The sequence below is a fragment of the Epinephelus moara genome, chromosome 22, assembly GCF_006386435.1.
Source record: "Epinephelus moara isolate mb chromosome 22, YSFRI_EMoa_1.0, whole genome shotgun sequence".
Classification (NCBI taxonomy): Eukaryota; Metazoa; Chordata; class Actinopteri; order Perciformes; family Serranidae; genus Epinephelus; species Epinephelus moara.
This window is the reverse complement of record NC_065527.1, coordinates 5,208,892-5,232,639: the sequence shown is the minus strand read 5'-3', so window position 1 is coordinate 5,232,639 and position 23,748 is coordinate 5,208,892. Positions and strand designations below refer to the sequence as shown.

At 41.6% G+C, this 23,748-nt stretch overlaps 1 protein-coding gene across 2 annotated transcripts in view; it reads right to left on the bottom strand.

Moving 5' to 3' along the window:
• khdrbs3 (KH domain containing, RNA binding, signal transduction associated 3) overlaps positions 1-23,748 on the bottom strand; it is a 173,047-nt gene that overhangs the window by 29,914 nt on the left and 119,385 nt on the right. For both annotated transcript variants that reach the window (XM_050035377.1, XM_050035378.1), the window contains 2 exons: positions 21,483-21,663; positions 2,985-3,067 (listed from right to left, as the gene is read on the bottom strand). In XM_050035377.1, the coding sequence (XP_049891334.1) occupies positions 2,985-3,067; positions 21,483-21,663 (264 nt within the window). The remainder of the gene's footprint in view (positions 1-2,984; positions 3,068-21,482; positions 21,664-23,748) is intronic.

The following is a 23,748-nucleotide window of genomic DNA, read 5'->3' as shown; positions in this document are numbered from 1 at the left end:
TTTTAGTGCACCTTCGGCGAAGCCTTTTGGCACGAAACTGTCACTGCGCCAAGCTGGATCTGTCGACACCTCCCCCTGCTGCGCCGCCACACCCATCTCAGCGCACCTCGGTCTGCCAAACTACCAAACTGAGCGCGCCTCGGGTTGCGCTGCTCGAAACTAGCTCTGCGCGAGGTTCGCCACCCTGCGCCAGCTGCGCTGCGCCGGGAAACTAGAGCCCTAGGTCTGAAAGCACCCCAAAGCATTTCCAGCTGACAATTGTCTTACTGTTTCCATTCATGTCATCGTCACCTTTTTTATTTTGGTAGATTTTAACCAGATGGAGGATTTTAGTAATTGGACATCTGAGTATTCAGTTATCAGAGAAACAAGCTGAGATAACAAAGTGGCAGCTCGGGTCACAGTCCCCCAGAGATTTATTTTTAACGTGAAACTGCTTTATTCAGTGTTTTTACCTGTTTTAATCATCGACCTGTTTGGAGCAGGAGGAGACCTTTGTGGATAGAGGCCTGTGCTACGAAGCAGGATTTGGGGTTACTGAGGTAATGGGATAAATCACCATGGTAACTGATGCTGAACAGCTAACCTGCTGCGGAGCAAGTTTAAACTACCAAGGATTAAATCACAATTTGTCAACACCCCGACCACTAACCAATCAGATCACTGAGAAAGAAAGGATCCTGGCATGGACAAAAGTGCTGAATGATCATATTATTGCTTCAGGCTTTCTATTTCCACTCTGGTTTTCCAACAACAAGTTTATGACATAAACACATGATGATGATTTTAGCATTGTAACTGTGCAAGGTTTATATAACGATAGTTGACACCGTGGCTGATTTTACACTCTTGTTCCATCACTGCAGCTCAGGCTAACATCAGACCTGTGTGATGATAACTGGAAATAAAAACTAAAGATTTTTTATTTTTTAGAAAAATAATCCACACACTGCTAATTGGCTCCCATCATTATAAATGCAACATTTTGGTCAGATAGACCTCATCAGTAATTAACTGATCATTGATCATCGAATCAATATATTGATCCAGATTGTTGTGTCATTACAGCCTTAATAAATTGGGTGGACAAGATACTAAAAACACCCCTAGACTGAAATATTGATATTGGACAGCTTCATGAGATCAGATTCAAAGGCTACATTTTTAACTTTAATTGCCATCTTGTTTTGTATATTATTTATTTCTACAACACACAGTATGTGCCAGCTATAGTATGGTTAGGGTCTGGTTAAAGTTAGAGAAATATTGTGGTTTTTAAAACCCAACAATAAAGCAGCAATGATTGTTTGGTGTTTTTTGCCACCAGGGGGCAGCACAACAAGCTGTGTACACAACATTGACATATTATCCACTTTTAATACAGCTGTGACAGATGCGTCAGTAAATGTCCACATCCAGCAGCCCCGAAGCAACATTAGCATTTATTTGGAGTGTTCACCTGGCACATTTAAGTGGATTATTCACTCCATATTTAGCAGGTGAATGGTCCACGTGTTCACTAGCCAGCAACTAACTGAGTCTGTCTGCTGTTTGGGGTTAGGCAGGTCGTGTACAGTGGGTTTATCAGAGCTTTTTAAGCTTCATCTCCCACCACGAGTCAAGAGGTTATTGAAAGTGGTGATCCAAATGATAAAGTTGTGGGAGTTAAAATCAAAACAAGCAGCTGAAAGATAGACTCACAATTCAGTCTTTAGACGCTTTGCTTAACTAAAGACTGATGTCTTTCTCCCTGATTTCGTGTTTAGATGGGCGGATATGATTTCAGAGTTTAAATAAACTCCCTACGTTGCAGAACCAATAGTAAATCCGCAGGGTGGTCCTTCGGTGGCTCGCTGAACTCTTGTGCTCGTGAACATAGTCCGACTGCGTTAAAAGTTTTAAACAAAGTCGCTGTAAGTCCTTCATTTCCACAATCTTGTGGACTGAGCACATGTTTGATAAAACAGTTTAATCTCTCGGCATCCATTTTCAAGCTCTCTGTGTGTTTGTTTCCTTGCAGACGAGAAAAGGGGGAGCGCACATTTCAGGGAGGGTGTGTCCTTTTAAAAAATGCAAGAGGCGTTGCTTTGCTGCCGGCCGTTTTCTCCGGTGTGTTAAACACACTTTAGAAAGGAGTGTCTCCAGACTATCAGAAGGCGGAGATCTCTGATTGTCTGGTGGCGAGACTAGCTGAAAGATGCTAAAATGCTCAGTGTAGCTGAGGGACACTGCAGAGTCAGGTGGTCATTCTCTTTGGGTTTACTCTAAGCCACACATTTCAAATAACACATACAGTAGTTATTTAATAGATTAGTAATCTAAAAATATTGACTGGTGCAAATTTAAAAGTAAGTCGCTGACTCATAGGACTGTCTTTGTCAGCAAATTTTGAGACGTCAGTGGCTTAGTGGTAGAGCAGGCGCCCCATGTACAAGGCTGTTGCCGCAGCGGCCCGGGTTCGAGTCCAGCCTGTGGTTTTTGCTGCATGTCATCCCCCTCTCTCTCCCTCCTTCAAACTTACCTGTCCTGTCCATTAAAGGCAAAATGCCCTAAAAAATATCTTTACAAAAAAAAAAAAATTTGAGCATCGAACACTTAACTTCCTGAATTCTGGTAAATTGTATGCACCAAATTTTGCCTTTTCTGAATCAATCTATGGTGAATTTGAAAACAAAAATCCACTGCTACTTGTCATGTTTTTATTTGAAGGGGACAAATGTCCATGTTTAAATATTGAGAGGGACATATCCCCTGCACCCCACGCCAAATCTGCACCTAAGCCGACTTACAATTTGTAGCAGGTCAAATATTATCCTCCTGATCCCAATACTTCACACTCTCTACATACTGGCACTCTACCTTGGATTCAGGTGTGAACTGTATGCTGCAGAAATGTCCAACATGGAGATACTTCACAGACATACTAGGCTGGTAAATGCCAAATACTATAGGTAGGGTTTTGTGTATATAATAGAAGAACTTACTTCTGTCCTTGATTACTGTAGTTGTTGTCATATGATTCGTATCCTTGGTCGTCATAAGCTGTTCCGTAGCCGTCGTCATATTCCTGCAGTGAAAGACAAAATGCAACCGGTTGGTGTGCAGGTAAGGAAAATTTACAGCACACATTCTGGCACTGAAGAGATGCTGATATGACAGCCTGTCCCACATTATAAACCTGTTGAAATGTAGAGCGAAGAGGCTGTGAGACATCTGCTGGGTAAGAGTTGCTGTGTGCTGCACTGTTTGGTTAAATTGGGGCCAAAACGCCTTCCTGAAATTGCTTTACAACAAATTCAGCTTCTTTTACCAAACCTTGGTATTCTGTTGGGGACTTTTTCCTTTTTCCATCAAATGCTTACAGGGTAGTTTTTGTATAAAGACACATTGTGATGCACTGAAGCTTTCAACTTTGCAGAGATATGGGTCAAACTGCTTGATCTGCTGCAGTTGCTATAACAGCCCATATGCAGCACCATTAAAGTAGCAACTGCAGCCCTGCCCTTGTCTCTGTGTCAACTGACTGACAGTAGGATGTAAAGACTCTCGCTGTGGCAACGTTTCATCACCACCTCAAAGGATGAGCCTTGAACATCTGTTTGTGCTCCAGCAATCTGCCCCGTACCCCCGTCTGCACTCCACCCTGGCTCCCGCCAAGAGGAACATCAAAGCGAACCAGTGCCGCACCCGTCCTAATTTGGGATAAATGGGACTTATGTTCCACAAAAGGCGTCGACCCCTAGCGACACATCTCTCATCCCCCACACACTTCTTGGCTAATTCCATCTGCCCCTGATTTGCATGCTTGAAATGAAAGTCTGTAAGATTTAGCACCAGAAGAAAATGCTCATCACATCCATATTATTATTAAGGCTCTAATTCCTGATTAGAAACATGCATTTGCCAAATGACAGCATTGGAATTGACTCTTTTATCTTTAATCCTCCAGAAACGAAGTACGAGTGAAGGAACTACATATGACTCTCAACAAAGAGACCAGGATGTGGTGATACTTCCTTGTTCCTGGGTACGATACTTGGTGCGACAGATGTGTCGATATTTGTTTTCTAGCACTGTGGGGGAAACCTGGCAGGTGCATTTTAGGAATCACTTTTATATGCTCAAACCTCTCCTTGGTCATCCCATTGGGCGGCTTTCAAGGCTTGTTTGTATTTCCTTTGTTGTTTGCGTGTGAGTGGGGGGTCTGTTGGTTTTTGTGGAGGTCTTTGCCAGTTCCCTTGTATTTGTCTAGAGGTAGCTCGAGGGGAATTGAAGTCCCTCCACGCATTTGTAATTCTGCAGTTACAAGAGCTTTTCCAAAGTCAACAATTCCCCACGCTAACGCAAGGACTAAGTTTAGTCAACAACTGTAATTTTGACAATATAAGACCCATTAAATGCTTTTAAAAACAGTAAGAGCAGTTCTGAAAAAGCTTTGCAATTTCGTCCAAAGGGATGTAATTAAAAGCACGTTTCAACAGGCAGATCAAACTTTAGACTCTGATTTGCAATTTCCCATCATAACCTTTGTCTGCCTACTGAAGTACTAAAGAGAAAATAATTCCCTGGCAACGTTTGACAAGTTTCTGTCAAAGAAAATCATCAAGACGATGAAAATAGTGAAAAGAAAGTGAATATTTATAAGTGACATGGTAGAGAAGGATTGTGCACATGATTTCTGCAGGGAACAAGAAAGTTCAAAGTTCAAAGTGTCTTTCACTGACAGGGACTGACAGAGTAATTTGGTTTGCAGCTAGGATTCATATAAAACACACTGACTACTACAACAGGACATAGTTTACAGCGTCCAAGTCGAGCAGTCTACACTAATTAGCAATCAGTGCAAATAAGCACTTTACAGACAACAGTTAAGGAAAGGAAAGTTGAGATGAACTTGGACCTTAGCAACTCTTGTAGTCCCACAATAATCAGAAAAAAACAATACATGACTTCATGTTGCTTTAGACTTTATAAAAATATTGGACTGTGCCACTATGAAGTCACAGATTGGTTTGTGGACTCCTGTTTTGTAGCCTCAAATTTGGCATTTTGGCTGTCGCCATCTTGGTTTTCTGGAGCCAGAAGTTGTCATATTTGGACAAGGGAACAGAGCTCTGGAGGACAGAGGGATGGACAGGCCCATGGCTGCCCGTGGACAGGCACCCCGAGCAGTTGGGGGGTTTGGTGCCTTGCTCAAGGGCACCAAGGGCACCTACCAGTCCACGTTCCATATTTGGTCCGGGTAGGGACTTGAGCCAGCGACCCTCCAGTTCCCAACCCAAGTCCTGAGCTACTGCCGCCCCGGTGAGTTATATAAAAATTCACCCCCTCCGTACAGTTGTTATGAATGTTGAAATTAGCTATAGCAGAGGTGGGACCAAGTCATTGTTTAGCAAGACACAAAAAAGTCTCAAGCATGTTTGCAAGCAAGTCCCGAGTCAAGACTGACAAGTACCATGTCGAGTCCTGAGTCCCAAATCTTGAGTTCTGAGTCCTAGACAAGTCATAATGCACTCTTTGCCAAATGTAATGCCATTTTAACAACAGAGTAATAACAAATTTACAAAAATCATGACTGCCTTTTAAAACGTGTATTCATTTGGTAAAACAGCTTTGTTAAAAAGTTAATTAGCTGTTGAGCTAATGTTAGCTAAGGATTAGCTTGCTAAGTTATACTTTATTAGCACTGACTTACTTTTTTTTTTTTATATACCTTCAAATGTCAAACAAAGTTGGAAGTTGTTCGGTGTCGAACTAAAAGTTTTGACCCACACGTTACGCATACTGCAATGCGTTTTTTGCAGACTGCTGTTTTTTTTTTTTTTATGTGAATGAATCTGAATCATCTTTGGTATCATTTTTTCAAACTGGTGCTCAGTAACAAAACATTAGTTCTTCATGGTTCTCTCCTGCAACTTGGTTGGATGCTGTGGGATTGGTTCAAACAAAAATGATTTGTGGAAATAAGTTCTGACTTGCTAGGAATTTGAATGGAAATTAAATGATTCGTGGCGCGAGTTTTAAATAACATACTGTATAATTTTGGGGTTTGGAGGTAGGAATCAAGTATTTTCAAGTCAAAAGGCTCAATTCCAGGTGAAGTCACAACTCGTTGGTGTTAAGTCCAAGTTGCAAGTTGCAAGTCTTTTTTAATTTTGTCACACTGAGCCTCAAGTCTTTTTTACTTGAGTCTGACTCGTGTTAGTCATGTGGCTCAAGTCTACACCTCTAAGCTATAGAGACCAAAACTGTTTTGGAGTGTGTGCAGTGTTATGGATTTAGTGAGCAGAGCTACAGCTGCCCTTCTGTCAGACCAGCCCGTCCACTTTGTCCACCTCAAGTTGGTGAGAATATATTGAGTCACTGCTCTCAGCATATGAGCCTCCATCTGGAGAAGAACACTTGTTTTCCCAACAATAATTAACAGTGTGTCATGACCACTTTGCAAACAAAAAAAGAAATGGCAAACTGAGCACAGCGTTATAGAAAAAACGCTGCACGGATCAATGCTGATAAGAAGAAGCGGTGCTGATAAAATAATATTTGGGATCTGCTGGTGTGGTTGATTATGTTCAAGCTTAAGGTGAATATTCTACAGCAGCTAAGTTTATATAACATTGAATTAGCAGACTCTTTTTTTTTTTTAAGCTGCTGACATTTCCCCTCATATACACAGCATGGGCATCAGGTTACAATCAGCTGTATTTCATCTATGAATTGTAAATACTTCGGCATTTCAAAGTGGTGGGAAAAAAAATGATAGCAAGAAAAAAAAACAATGCAACATTCACTGTTTGCTCAAAGCCACAGCTGAAGTCTTTGAAGCTGAAACAGCTTTAACTAAAAGGCACCTACTGAAGGAAGTTTGTGCGTTGCCAGAACTGTCGTCCCATTTGAAATTGAAATAATGTCTCTGTTTTTGTCAGAAACACGCCTGTTTTTGTCTCGAAACTCTGGGGATCATTCTATTCCAATCTATTTAAAAGTTGTCTCCATTATACAGTACCTATTGCAGGCTGGAATAAACAAGCGTGGTCATGAATATTGAATGATATGAATCTCGACAGGAGGACAAAAAGTAAAACCATGTAGCTGTGATTGTGCAGGCAGCCTCAGCTGTCAAGTAAAATACTTTCTTTGAGTATAAAAACATGAAGACAGTCAAAACCTGTATGAGACGACAAAGTCAAGTGTCTCAACTGGTTTAGCTTAAACTGACTCAAAATAAGGCCATGACTGTGCTTGGCATTTGGACACATGATGATAGACTAAAGAAAAAAGCATTCTGTTACCTTGAGTTTACACCTTTACCGGGTCCTTTCAGAAAATTAAATTATAACATGACTTCTGTGAACTGTCTACAAATATATGGCATGCATACATGATGGTTTAATCTATGTAACACAACCTGTACTACAGGAAAAACAATGCAAAACAGTGTTATAAATCATGCACTGTTCATTATCTCAAGATAAATTAATACAGTTAATTAGCAGCCAGACATGAAGCTTCCAGTGCTGCAGGAGTATAAATGGAAAGTGAACTTTGTGTCTTGGCAGCAGACTTACACAATTTGATGTGAGAAACAGTCACAAAAGGTGTGCAATTGCCTTCAGGGTTGAGTATTCTGCAGTAAGAGACACAGAGCTGTGGTATCATACATTTTCTGGCAGCAACACACTGTAAAGGTGGGGCTAATTAAAAATAATGAGCTGCATGGGCTGTACCAGTTCTATAGTTCTACACTGATGTCATGAACTTTTATCAGAGGTTAATACAACGTTATTTCACATCAGTGGGACAAGTTTACATTCACGATTGAGACCCAGAAGGAAGACAAGGAAATGTCTTAGGGTTTCCTACACATTCATTTATTTGTGGCGGCCTGCCACGTTTGAAACATGTGCCGCCGTGTTTTGATTTTATTGAGCATAGTGTTGGTTCAGGCAGGATACGATGTCAAGCTCAGCTCACATCCCAGCTACATCGGCTGATCTCAAACAGTCCAATCAGCTGATGGAGCAACTGACTGATGGAAAGGAGTCAGCTGATAGATCACATGATTCTTTTATATGCAACCAATTGGCGAATCTCATTCAGGGCACCCTATTTAAACTGCTCTGGCCTGCCTACTGTTGCTGCTTCCTCTGCAAGCCGCCTCCACCCCAGCTCCTCCTTTTCATGTTGTGTCTGACTTATCAATGTCATTTCTGTTTGTCATTGATGCTACTCTGTTTTGTTCCCGGGGGTCTTTGCTGCTGCTCTCCCTGCCTTCGGCTTTCCATGTAGGCACATGGAAGGGCAGGGAGGTTTGCTCTCTCTGTCTCAGGCTTTCCCTGTTTGCACATGGAAGGGCAGACAAGTGTGCTCTGTCCGCTTTATGCTTTCCATGTAGGCACATGGAAGGGCAGGGAGGTTTGCTCTCTGCCTCAGGCTTTCCTTGTTAGCACATGGAAGGGCAGACAGGTGTGCTCTCTCAGCCTTATGCTTTACACGTAGGCGCATGGAAGAGACTTTTTGCGTAGGCTCAAGGAAAGGCAGAGAGGCCCAGAACAGAGCCATACCGCCAAATATAATACTGCAAATGGAAATAAAGTTTTCTTTGACAAAAGTGTTCCTGACTGAACTATTTTTTGAGATGGACCGTTCATTAGGAGTGCTGTTCGTGCATATACTGCATATACTTCAAATATTCAGAGCTCCAAACTCTCAAAGCGCAGAGTGTACTCTGGGCACAGCTGGAGCAGCAGGATGTCAGGCGCAGTACAACTGAAACTTAACCATTTATTGTGCTGGGTCTCTAAGTTGTTTTGCAGCAGCTGCTCCTCTCATCCACTGATCTGATTTGCTCATCTCTGATCAGATTAACTGATCAATTATCTACTCCGCGACTCAGACCTGCAAATACTGGATTTAGAGAGGGGAGCTATACTGATACACAAGGACACATAGGCAAGGAAAAACACCAAAAAGTTCGAGACCCCCCACCTCTCCCCACCCTGGTCGTGAACTTCTGCTACACACAGATTCTAAATCTTTGGGAAACACTGTGTCTACATCTTCAAAAAAAAATTGTAGAGTTTAATTTCCTTTGGCATAAAAAATAATATTCATAATTATATTCCTATCTTATAAAAGCAGCCGGGGATGTGTTCAAGAATACAACAGGTCAGATTTTAAAATGCCATTTTTCCTACCATTGAAAACCTAAAGCTTCTGTAAATTATGAAGTTGCGTCATCTATTCAGTGATGCAGAGAAATGTTCTTGTACAGAACACATAGACTTAACCTGATGAATAAACTTGTGTAAGGCAAGCATTAGGCTGGGTGGAAATGTTATTAATGAAAAAAGGAAAATAATTACAGAGTACAATGTTCTTTTAGCTTCTTTTTTGGCAGGGACTGAAGTCTCTGGTACAGAGTTTAGTGACTTTTCCTTGACATGTTTTAACTGACTTAATGTTATTCACATCGTCCATGTGATACAAATTAAGGCTCTTGTAACTCAGTCTCATAATACTTATTTTGTACCATGTGACTGTTCTTTTTATTCACATACCCAACAGTTCTTCATATGGAAAAACCATATACTGTATGTATGTTCCAGAGAGAGGTGGTGTTTAACTGCGTAAATGTATTGCATTTATAGCTTTCATCCAAATTGCTGCAACAATTTTCCTTACTTACCATGTCACACACACACGAACAAACTGAGGGTGGAAAGCAATCATGCAATATGATGCGCTTAACATCAGGGACAGCTGAGGTTCAGCATCTTGCTCATGGACGCTGTGACACAAGAGAAGCAGGTGATGGAGCCGCCAACAGACGTCGTCTTGCGCATTCTCTCCAGAGGCCGTCCAAAAAATGGTAGGGCTTTGTCAGTTGCTTCTTAGAGGTGTTAATGCATTTGTAAGTTGAAAGTTATCTAACCTGACACGCCAGATGGTTTGTTACATGGAACCATCTGAAAAGCCGTTGTTGGAAACTGTTTGAAATAAGGGCAGGCGCTTTTACAAAATACTTGGCAGGTGATTGGATGAACCATCTGTCTATCACCGTCTATCATGGGCCAACTTCAACTCCAAGTGACACAAAAATATTACTTGAAGTCTGACAAGATTGATTCTCGTCAGGCTGCTATCATGAGATTATGTCACATGAAAACATGGCAATGCTGGCTGATATACCACCGCCTTTAGTTCAAAACATGGATGCCAACCATTAACCGGGGCTACCTGGGGGAGGGTGGGCACATTGTTTCAACAGAAAAACTGTTCCACCAACATGGGTTGGGAGTAATTGCCAAATGAGCGGCGCTGCAAGCTAGCTCCCACCTGACTTGGGTGCTACACAGTGCAGAGCGGCCAGGGCTAGCTAATCAGTGAAGACCAAACGGTCGGCACTGGGCACGGTGTTTCTGCATGTTAACACTGCTAGTGAGTGGTCTCTCAGCGAAGCCGAGAAAATCTTACTATATAATGATGAAACCTCTGTCTGTGTGTCTGTTCCATGTTTTTCTCCTCACTGACTTGGTCAATCCATGTGAAATTTGGCACAGTGGTAGAGGGTCATGGGAGGATGCCAATGAAGCAATATTACATCAATTGGCCAAAGGGGGGCGCTATAGCAACCGATTGAAATTGCAAACTTTGAATGGGCATATCTCATGCCCCGTATGTCGTAGAGACATGAAACTTTGCACAGAGATGCCTCTCCTCATGAGGAACACATTTGCCTCAAGAACCCATAACTTCCGCTTATATAGATTTTCCGCCATTTTGAATTTTTTGAAAAACACTTCAAATGGATCTCTTCCTAGGAAGTTTGAGCGATCTGCATGAAACTGGGTGAACATAATCTAGGGACCAATATCTAAAGTTCCCTCTTGGCAAAAGTTGGAAAACTTACTAAAACTGAGCTTCTATAAGGCAATGAATATTGCGGAGGGCGTGGCTCATCACATAAAGGTGTATAACATCTCAAGGGTTTCACCCATCACCACGCAACTTTGTAGGCATATGACCACACATAATCTGAGGGGACCCCTCCATTATTGACCCCATCAAACAAAATGGGGGCGCTAGAGAGCTCATTTCTTATCTAGGCCTAACCGCCATATGGATTTTTACTAAACTTGGTAGATATGTAGAACAGGACGCCTCAAGGTGACTGGAGAAATTTAACTCTAATTGGCAACTGGGTGGCGCTATAACAACAGAAAAATGCTTAAAAATGGCTAAAATGCGGCCGATCACTGTGGCTCCCCCTGTGGACCAATGTTGGTGTTTTTCTAATTTTTGGTATGACTAAGTCATGGTATGGTATTCTGTACTCATTGGGTATGGACTAGTATATAATTAAAGGCAAATTATTTACATCACAAAACATTAAAATTTCACCACCTATAAATTGATAGCACTTTGTATGCAGCACTGAAGCTCTCACTGAGTGAATAGAGGACTGGACCAAAAGGAAAGCGCCTCTTTTATTTCATCTCATATTGCGTTTTCACCTAATAATGAACCGGTTAGTACAGGTTAATGGGTGCTGGGCTACTCAAAGAGAAATCAACCTAAACTGGCATTTCTAGCTCAAAATGCCTGCTGAAGAACCCAGAGGCTACGATTACGCCTCATTATATGTCACAGTGCTGAGTGTGACGAAATACCAACAATATGATAGTGCCAGAAGAAAGACTATAGGGTCTTTCAAATAAAAAATGTTTATCCCTTCAATCAGATGGATTAATTATGGAAATCTGCCATGCAAATTTAAAAGAGTGGTACTATAGAAAACATAATTAGGCCAACAAAATGCACAAGGTTCATCCTCTGGAGACCATGAATGTGCTCAGTAATTTCTGATATTTCTTGTAAAAAAAAGTGTGAATTCTGGCATGAGTGTGGGTGCTGGTTAGTAAAAGATTGGAATTCATCCTGTGGGGACCATGAACATCCACAGCTAATGTTACACAAATCCTTTTATTTGATTTCTAGGGTGCAAGCAAATGCAAAATTAGTCAAGGTTTCGAGGAACTCTTCTCTTAGTACATTTTTAAGAATGCATTATTATCATTTCTAGGATCTGTTAAAATATTTGAGCTAAAGTGTCCATTCGTTACCAATGCTGTAGGTCCACTAGGTAATACTTCACTAATATCTGAACAGATGTAACTAAAATCTCGTGTACACATTGGAAACCATTTCTGAACCAAACTCTTCCCTACACTACAAAGACAGCCGGTTTCTTTTTGTCATATATCAACCCAATCTCAAGAAAAATGTTGGCACTGTAGGATTCTGCAAACCATGGATACGTATTATGTATTATTGGATATGTTGAAACTTCTTCTTTATCTTGTCTTGTTTAGGCACAAAAGCCACTTGGTTAAGGTTGGGAAAACATGCTTGGGCCTAAAAAAACAGAAAACAATCTCGGGGGCACATTCCCTGCTGAAATTGCAGCAATGTCTAGGTAAAAACATCCGCTTTTCCTGGCACTATCCTGGCAGGAAACACAACGATGACCTCCTAACAATCAACTGTTTTTGTTGTTGGTCTGCAGCTTGGCAGGCATCACACCATCTACCATCCCCTCCACCTCCTGATGACAGTCAGCTCATACTATGTCACTTTAGAAATGTTGCTATGATACGTATGAAACATGCAAATGTAATGCAGGGTTTTCAGAGACATACAATACCTGGACTGCGTTGTCACACAATGCACACAGCACTGTATGTGGTGCTGACCAAACACAGTGGTAGCAGAGCAGGTACCGAGATACCCTGTTTAGTTTTCAGCACAAGCCATTAGCCATTAGTGTTAACTGAGTCCTCCTCCCGTCTCGATGGCGACTCTCTCTAGGTGCTGTCCACTTGCATTGGACAACACTGCCTGGTATTAAGGACCATATTAAACTTTAACAATGGCATGTTATTGCCATTTATTAGAGCAGCTCCTCTATAATTGAGTTACAAGCGAGCTGAGAGCAGAAACATGCCCGGTTTATAAATCACACTGGCACAGTGAAAATGATTATTTTCTTTTGGTGTCTGACACAAGGAAAAACAGCTTCAAAATGGAAAGCAGACTGCGATGATAGTGTGATTGGAGCTATTATAATATCTGATGTGTTTGTATTGATATACCATTTGCTCAAAATATCTTGGAGAGCACAATAGCACGACAACTGCAACAGCGCTGTGTTTCCAACGCTAAACAGGATTAGTGTGACAGTGAGAGGTTGGAGGGGGGAGGAGGGGGTGAAGACAGAGGGGGGAGAGAGAGAGCAGCCCCTAAGTGAGTCTTTCATTTGTATGCCAGTGGATGGCTGAGAGGCGTGTTGTTAAAAGATAAGGACTGGCCTCTGAGGCCACTGAAGACTAACAGAGGGCCTGGCACTGCATGTTACAACAGCGGTATCACAGCCGCTCCACTGTGCTCTACAATACCACTGTAACAGATAGGATGCCACTGACACCCGGAGCAGGCTTTTCAGGCGCTGGATTTGTTCCCTGCACACTCTACTAAATCCAAATGAGTTCAACAACACGCTGTCCTCCCATTATGAACTTTGCAGAGAGCTGCACATGCTGCGTGGCCCGTGCTCAAACCAAAAAGGTGTCACAAATGCAAACAACAAAGCGAGAAAATTAAGCAAATCAAAAGAAGAATAAAAGCCTTGTTGTTCCCAGATGACTTTAGTACGATACCATCTGTTCAAAGAGAAAAGTCTCGCCTCCGCACAGCTGTGCCACACACTGCTCTTAACTTCTCAACAATGAAAGCAAAATAAGACCCCACGATATTGTTCAAAGAAAACAAATAATCCAGCATCTGTAACCCTCGGTCATCTGTCTTGGTCTCCAAATTTCTCAAAGCTGTGTGTCATTTATTCGGCTCTTCCTGCCAGCATATTTCAGAACGCTGAACAGGCTGGAATTTGCTGAAGCTTTTCCGCTGCAGGGGTAGAAATGCTACTCAAGCTATCAGATTGAGGATGCCAAAAAGTTGGCCCATGCATCAAGTTGAAGTATCACTACCTTGTGTTACACTTGACAAATGTCTTAGCTCTCCCTACTGTTATTTCACCACCTTTGCTTTGGATCTTGGCGAAGTATTAAATAAAGCGTACTCACACCTGCCAAGTGTTCTCAGAGGAATTCATGTCATTAATGAATTAGCCCTGCAGGAATATCTGCACCGGGAAATTTAACATCACTGTCTCTGATGCAGGTAGCAGCACTCGTCTGTTCTTGCTTATCCTGCGCAGAGTCATGCAGGAACTGGGAGGAAATGCAAACTCTACACAATGGGTGTGAACAGAGGACTTTTTTATGGTGAGGTGAAAGGGATAACCATATACGGGAACCGGCATGCTCATCATTTCTGAGACATTATGCAATGAATGTCACATTTTTTGCTCCCATTGTTAAGTCCCTGTAAGAAAAAAAAAAAGACTAAGGATCCTATCTTACACCTGGTCAGGAACATTGTGGGTGTATTGCTATTTCAAAGCGGCAGAAACAACTGCGCCATTGACCAACAAAAGTCGGAATGGTGTAGTATTTCCCTGCTACATAAAGGGCACATTATTCAGACAGTCAGATGCACCTACATAGATGGGTTCACAACGTGCATACACTCTGCTCGTTACTGTACACACACAGAGATGCATGGTTGGGTTGTGAGTGGGTGAAATAACATATCATTAAAAGGAAAATTATGAATACCATTCTCTAAAATGAGAACGTAGCAGAGAGCAGAGCAGAGCTGCTGTTTCACTCCCACATTGAGAGAGACCTTTACCCTAACCCCTGTGTGCACTTACACACAAGGAGCAGCGTAACTTTATTAATTATTCCAGAAGTTAAAAGTTTAGTTCTGTTTCCTCTGTAAAGTTTATAACTACAGTGTTTAGTTTTGCTGCTTAAATGCACCACAATAGTTGCTGCAGTGACGTTACTTCTTTTACTGCATTACTCTCAGCAGAAAAACGGCTTCTAAAGGGAATGGGAGATGACACTCTGATTGGTTGAATTCACATTATGTCCCAAATGCACCTATGATTAATTAAGGGACTAAATATAACCCCCTTGCACCTTACTTTGTGCCCTGGTTTTGCGCCATTTAACTTGCAAAAGTGAAGTTGGACACTGACAGATCATTTAAACAGGGCCCTACAAGCCTTCAGCCACCCTGTGAGCTAAATGCTAGCATGCTAACATAATCACAGTGACAATGCTACAGCAGGTATAATATTTAACATATGGAGAGTGATACAAGTGCATTTTCGTTTCGACCGACCGAAAGTTTGTTTCAAAACTCTGTGTGTGTAAAAAGCAAATCCACACGTGTAGAACTGAGATCCACAAATGTTTTTTTCAATTCACAAATATGAGTTCACAAATGCCTGTTTGAAAGTTGTAAATGTTAGGAAGATATTCACAAATGCTTTTCATTTATTTGCTAATTAATTAATTTAATGTATTCACAGATATTTTTTTTGTATTTGTGGAATTTGCTTGTGTATTTGCAGATCTGTTTTATTCTTGCAAAAATATTTTTGTGAGTTTGATCTGTTTTATTCTTGCAAAAATATTTTTGTGAGTTTACAAATCTTTTTTTGTATTTGTGGAAGGTGTTTTATATTTACAGATTACACATTTACACACAGATTGTCAATCTGTTCATACACATAATTATAAAACAAATCTATCTCCATATTAACACGACAGTTTTCATCTCGCGAATAAACATTTTGCACTGCTGCCCTATGGATGGCGCTATGCGAGCCTTAAAAGCCGGACTAACAGACTCAAAAACAGCTTCTTCCACTTACCATTCACTTTATAACATTAAATATCTATTAAGTCGTTTTTAGTAGATCTGTGATTTTGAATGTTTTGATATGACTTTTTATGCTGCTTGTTAAGTGTGTATGGGTATGGTAATTTGTATTTATCAGATGTGGCACTTTAATTTTCAAATGTGTAATGACAATAAAGGAATTCTATTTTCTATCTTTAACGCCTTAGTTTCATGTCAGCATGCTCACACTTGCTAATTAGCACTAAACCTAAAGTATAGAATAAGAATAAGAATAACTTTATTCATCCCCATGCATGTACAAAATTTCATAGCAATCCATCCAAAACTTGCTAATGTATTTCAGTCAGGACCAAAGTAGTGGCCATCACTAAGGCTGCACTGCATCGCTGGTACAAGTAGAAGAAAAAAATATTTGTGCTACAGAAACAAATTACAGGTGAATTTATATACGTAGAAAAAAATCTTGAATGATGACTGAAATGTCTAACTTGTAGTGAAAATTACAAATTTGTGAGAGAGATTCATTTTCTGTGGAGTTCTTACAAATCACAGGACTCCTCCCATGTACAAAGGTTTTAGTCTTATCTTCATGACACCAGTTGGGCCCAACTCTTTATTGCTGCATCTGAAATATTTTCCTAACCATTACACCCAATTTAGATTAAAACTGCTACAAGGGCAGCGCCACAGAGAACACGATTCAATTAACAATGCTTGGCTCTCAAAAGGGCTGGACATGCGGAGAGGGGGATGGGAATTATTATTTTTTTTAATGCCACAACAGTGAGTGGGGACCCGCAGCGCTCAGAGCGGATTACTGTATCTGCAGGATTTAACATAAACAATACCAACCCACGTGCATTGCACATTTCTTGGTCTTCTCACCCAGAGGAATTAAGCTACTGTGTGAACAAAAACAAACACTTAGATATAGCTCCAGATTATGCATGAAACAAAGTTCTGCTACTTTGATTAGCCTCCTCGGATTTCACATTGGCAAAATCTGAAAAAGCACAAAAAAGATAACATGCAGCCTCGTTTCTGAAACGAGAATTACATCATGTTTAATTGTCCTCCAATGGGATTAGCAGCAGGTAAGACAGAGCTCTCAATGCACCTAATGAATTACATGAAATGAGATTTGGCTGTAATCATAGGAACATTGAAGACTGATGGGGGCTGCCAAGACTGGATCACGGGATAATAACATTTCTGTGATTTTGTTTGGTAACAATTGGATTCAGAGTAATTTGATACAAACGGGAGCTTTAACAGAGGTAGATTATGCAAACTGAAAACCATCCAGACAAAGGTATTGTACATCCATGCGTCATCATGACAAAAACACCAAGAGGTAACCCAGGTCTGGTGCTTTTAGTCTGAACAAGAGAGAGGAAGATAACGCCTCCAGCTGAACAAATGTTTTGGCCCGTGGCGATGCCGCGCAGCAAAGAACGATGGGAACATGCATATGAGCGAATGTTAAGCACTGATAAATGAAGGCAACAAATGCGAACAAGGAACATCTCTTTGTCATTTCGCTGATGAATACAAGTGCCTATTTGTCAGCGGCCGATGGAGAACACTTGTCCTGGGATGGTGATGTATTCAGATAACACAGAGTCAAACTCATTCAGCCTTTAATTTGCAGCGATGTGCTGAGATTTATCATCCGGCAGATGTTGGGGGTCTTTTTTTCCTCCACCCAGATACACAGGTGCAGGTGTCGGGGGATGCAGTTTACAACTGTGACAATGATGGGAAACAGCTGGTCCAGGAGTCATTCTCTACGACCTCCACACATTTGAATTGCAACCTCTGAATAAACCTGTCAGATGTGGTTAGGTATGGGCTGCTGGGGCAATTTTCCAACGCGGGCCACCTCCTCTCTCCTTCTATCTGCTAAATATGCGATGTTGATGCTGGAGTCTCTGGGGAACTTGCCTTGACAGTGCGGCTGGAGACTCTCTTGGCAAATGCACAAAGACTCTGACTCTAAGCCTAATATATTCATCTCTGGCAGCTGTTGATATTACAGCCAGGTTCCCATAAGACTGTGCAGGTAAGCTACAAGACCAAATCACAATGCTGGCTACAATAGCAAAATCATACTCTTTATGTTAACACCTGACGAAAAACTAAACATGGTGGAGTCCAACTCGTACAGGCTGATTTTTAGGCAGCCACATAATCTGTGCTGAAATCGGCGTCTTAAACCACTTGGTCTTGGGGGGGGGGCAGGCAGCAGGTCAACAGTATATTCTACATTAAAGTGGTGAACATCATCTAAAAGCTGGAAACCTGAAGATAAATTTGAGGTGCAGCTCAGCACTGTGGGTCAAGTTTATCTAGCCGTAAATATGTAATAAGTTTAGTGTTTTGGTAAGGCACCTATTCAAACTTTGAAAGTTTAGAGTGTGAAGGGACTGAGAACATTATGATTAAAGTATATGATGGTCATTCTCATTCTTGTTGCAGCAATTTTTGAATTGACACAATTTGTTACACAGTTTTGGTGCTAAGTTTAAGCATTTGTTAAAGCTCACAAATTTATAAAAATGGTCAAAAATTCCTCCAGATTACCATATTGAGACACAAAAACGCATTGTATTTTTTAACAATTGGATGGTGAGCACTGTTCTGGAAACATCTGAGAAACCCCCATATTGTCAAAACACCTATAAAAGCCATCCATCCTCGAGGCTGTGATTATCCTAGAGGTCACAAAAAAGCCAAGACTACAGTTACCACTTTGTGGTTGTATACCTCTGCAAACCAGTCAAGTTGCACCTATAATGTACATCCATGTCTGTGAAAACATGCTTCACACACATCTTCCCCCGGCAGCACAGAAGATCTATACAGTCAGCACAGTTTCAAGGTCACCAAGTCAGTATCTGACCAAATGTCTCCCCTTCTGCTCCTGAGATATGGCTTTGAAGAATGGCCAGGAAAGCGTTTCTTCAGAACACTATGATGTCACAGTGAAGTTGACCTTTGACCTTTTCGATATAAAGTGTCATCACTTCATTATTTCATCCTATCAGCCACTTCTGTTAAAGTTTGTCCTAACTAGTGTATGAATTCTTGAGTTTGGCCAAAAACATGATTTGTGAGGTCACAGTGACCTTGACTTTGACCTTCGACCACCAGATTCAAATCAGTTCATCGCTGAGTCCCACTGGACATTTGTGCCAAATTTGAGGAGACTCCCTCAGGAGGTTCTTGAGGAATCGCATTTGTGAGAATTAGATGGATGCAAGGTCACACTGACCTTGACCTTGGACTTTGACTTCTTACAACAAAAATGTTATCAGATCATCGCTGAGTCCGAGTAGATGTTTGTACCTAATGTGAATAAATTGCCTCACGATGTTCATGTTCACAAGAATGAGACAAACAAGGTCACAGTGACCTTTGACCACTAAAATCTAATCAGTTCATCACTGAGTCCCACTGGACAATTGTACCAAAACTGAGGAAATACTCTCAAGATGTTCTTGAGGAATCGTGTTCATGAGAGTTAGATGGATGCAAGGTCACAGTGACCTTGACCTTTGACAGCCAAAATGTCATCAGTTCATCGATGAGTCCAAGTAGATGTGTGTACATAATGTGAAGAAATTCCCTCAAGATGTTCTCGTTCACAAGAATGAGACAAACAAGGTCACATTGACCTTTGACTACTAAAATCTAATCAGTTCATCGTTGAGTCCAAGTGACCATTCGTGCCAAATTTGGAACAACTTCATCCCCCAACAACTACTCCTCCAGTTTTTTATGGTGAAAGTGAAACCTGGCATGCTCGAGCCCTTTTTTAAAGCAGCTGTGCAGAACTTTTTACCATTAATAAAACTGTCCCTAGTTCGTATCACCCCCCCTGAAGATCCGCATATTTATTTGAACCCAACAGCGACAAAAAAACCTTTCTCTATATGGCTATTTAGCGTAGCCTCGCTCGGGTCGGACACAGCGGAAGTCAGCAAACCAGAATACGCCACCCGGAGGCGGAAGTAAGTCTGCACGCCCGCAGTGGCCCGCAGCCATTAAACCACAGAAGAAGAAGGAGCCGTGTTTACAGAGAGTGTTCTTCGAGTAAGCGGTACGCAACGGGCATTGCTGAACACATAACAGTTTTACCAGATGTATCTATAAGGACTTGGTTGTAGTCTCGATGTCATGGCGGATAAAGAAGGAGCACCATCTAAAAGAAAAAGAACAGAAGAACAGAAGAAGGCTAAACGGGACAGTGATAGGGCTCGAGCCCAAACACGTGTAAACCTCAGTCGGGCATTCACCAAGTGGAGAGAGCTGAGAGATTTGAAAGGTTTTATAACTGATCCCGAGTTGGCCCTTTTCCTAATCGACAGGTATGTCGTTTTTGTTTTTATTTAGAGAATATACCGCAACTTGTTAGACGTTGTTTCACTTCAAGATATGACGACATGGAAGTTATAAGCAAGCTAAATGTAACGTTAGCTGATGTGAACCGCTTTTGTCTAGTAACGTTATAACAAACGCCACAAAATTATCTGTGACTGTGACCATGAACACAAATATACAGCAGGCAGTTGTCCTCAGTTTATAAGAAATTCAGAGCTACACCAGAACATTTATGATTTTCCTCTCGTTCTCCAAAACAAATGCATGCGGTAATTGCCGGTTGCAGGCAAGATTTTACGAATGAAGCCGAATGCCGGCTGCAGTTGGAATTTTACGACACCAGGCTGTGGGTGTCATACCGCTTCAACCAAAGGGGGCGCTATAATCAATGAAAATGTAAAGTTCCGCACAGCTGCTTTAAAGCCTGTATTTTGTTTGCATTCATCAAACCGACACCTTTAAAAGTCTCCCCACTTAGCTATAAGCAGTTTCCCTGTGCAACATACCCAGGGATGTACAGACAAGTATCACTGGATTACTTTGATACTGAAGAAAATTTTAAACTGAGATGATTCTGGAGGTATAAGGAGCATACACATCTATGGTTTCTAAGCTGAATTGTGGAGTTTTATTCCATATGGACATCAAGTAATACCTATATCCTCAGAGTGCAGGTCACACTGAAATATAAAAAGAATATGCATCATGTCTGTGTTTTCAGACTTGATTAAGTTACGTGTCACTATATGATGTTTGACACAAAATGCAGCAATCAGTGTTCAAAGGTATCTTTTCTGCCTCCATTAGCTGTGCGTCACGACCACTGCTGCTGCAACAGCAGCTGTGCTGTGATGGTGAGTGGGCCAAATCAAAAGGTCAAGTTCAGAATCAGCTGTATTGGCCAAGTATATGTGCTTATAAAGTGAATCTGAGTCCTGTGTTTGCATCTTTTCAATGCACTTGCACAGAAATGGACAGCAAAGAACAATGACAACAAAGCTGGACATATAAAGGAATAGATGGTTTTTAAAATGCACCTGAAAGCATCCTCAAATGTACATGCTCTGTTGTTGTAACTGTATGTCTTAATACTGTGGCTATTAAAGATGCACTGATCCCTTAGTGTTGCTACAAAACAGTGAAAAATGCCTTGCTCAAGTTAGCACGTCGATTTACTTGCTTAATCCAAAACTCAAACATATCCACTTCACAAGGATAGACAATAGAAACTGGAATAAGAGCCCAGGTTTTGATATACTCACATATTCGCCGTATGTGTCCTGAACGATTGGAGGAGCCGGTCGGTACCCGGCGGTTGGGGGGGCACCTCTGGCTCTCTGAACCCCTCTCCCTCTGGAAGATGGAGCGCGGCTGGGTGGGGCTCCTCTGGGTGCTGCTCCTCGAGGCACGGCCGCGTGCAGGGGAGGAACTCCTCCTCGACTCCTGACACAAGACACAAACATCCGCCACGACTTAGACAACAGAGTATAAATTAAAAACTTTTTTTATGTCTTATCAGCTTGTGTGATAAATTCAGTGAATTACTGAAGAAGAAATGTGTATGTGTTCATATTTGGGATGGATCAGGTGATATACAGTGTATCCTCTTTCTACACAACATGTTCATATGATCTTAAACCATTAAAAGATACTGTTACGAGGATGGTATTATAAATCATCAATATGAGACGTCCACTGCGGCCCAGGTCTTTATGATGAGGTGCTGGAATTTATTATGTTTGGAGTCAAGCTGCCTCGTCTCCTTCCACTCCAGTTAGTGATTTCCTACGTCGGCCAGAATGACTTGGTACAACCGAAGCGATGAATCTGATACATTCAGCGGCAGGTTATATGTGTAGGTGGAGACAGAGGAACAGCGAGGGTGGAGGGCAAGCTCCTCCAGTCGAGAAAAAGTGAGTCATGTCCATTACTCAAAACACAGCATGTCTTGTGGCTGAATTGCTTTCCCGTCTATTAAGGAAAATGCAGGTGACAAAACTGGTGTTTCTGCCGGTTCAGTGATGGATGTTTTCTTGTCTGGAAATAAAGCCTTGCATTTGCACCCAGGGGAAGTGGCACAAAAACCCGATTTTTACCCTGAGTGTTTTAGATTTTGTGGTTTGATTTTTTTCCAGATTTAATGTTTAGGTAAACAAGCATGCCGCCCATGAAGCTCTGCTGCAGAGCAGCTACAGTGAGATACGGATCTGTACAGTCGTCTCGATGCATTAACACAGAGCCCTGAGTCTAACCTGCACTATAATCAAGATGGAAGCAAAGTCAAGCTGCTCTGCTAGAAATCAAAGGCGGTGTGACCTTGTGGTTTGGTAACGTGTTGTTTGAGCTTTTTACACCGACTGAGCTTTCTTTAAAAGCAGTTAACTGTTCTGGAGCAGCAGCAGAAAACCACCAAGGTTGCTCTCTGGGTCATTTTCTTTCTATGCTTTCCATTTCTCCATTATGATTGGTGAAACATCACAGATTTAGGGCAGGAGGAGAGGAAAAAAAGTCTTAATTTTCTGACTAACGGGGACAGAGGAGGATGTTTACTTGATAGAAATTGGACCGCCCTCAAGCGGAGAAAAGAAACAGTTGAGCACTGAGAGCTGATTCTCCTTCAACAGCGGGGCTTCTCTTCCAGCTCCAGCTCCAACGTCAAAGAGGAATATGCGACGGCTACAAAGTGTCCATGACAAGTAAGTGTGTCAGTCAAAAGCAAAAATAAGCACATGTGAATGTGAATATCTACATGCGACTTCCTGTTCAGGAGCCGCTGGGACTTCTGTCTTATCACACTCAAATTAGGCATGGTAAATTCTAATTACAGTTTAATTTAAAACACAGCCAATTATATTCTGACTCAGAGCAATACAAACGGCGTGTCTCAGTGACCTTGTTTATCTCCAAATCTGATGAAAGAAGCGTGTTTTCTTTTATAAACACAAAGAACAAACAACACGGCGCTTTGCGTTTTCTAAAGCTCGGCGTCGACACAGAGAGCCTAAAAGTTTTCTAATGGCCGTGAGTATTTTTATTTGTAGTCTTGTGAGGTCTCAGAGGAGCTGGAATTAGCGTGGGTTCACAAGGATAGTAGAGAGGAGAGATCATTAGCATATAAAGGCTTTTATGCTAATGGGGGCTTTGCTTTGCTAATGTTTATGGACACCAGACATTGCATCACTGCCGACCACCAGACACTATTTACTATCATTTTTGTTTTTCTATTAAAAGTGCTTGCTCACTTAATGGCCACTCTGACCTATTGCAACACACATGAACACGAGTCTCAGCTTAAAATATGGCACCATAACACAGAACAACCTCTCATATATTGACCAAATGTAAACAGCCTAAATCACAGAGTGTGGCTGAGCAGAGCTGAGACTCCCCTGGACTCAGGAGCGCCACATTTGCCAAATAAATTTACGTCTCAAATCAGATCCTGGTGATGAAATGCAGATTTTTTTTCCTCACAGGCTCCACTGGTCAATGACCAATTTTGTAGGTCGCCATTGTTGGTCAGCAACG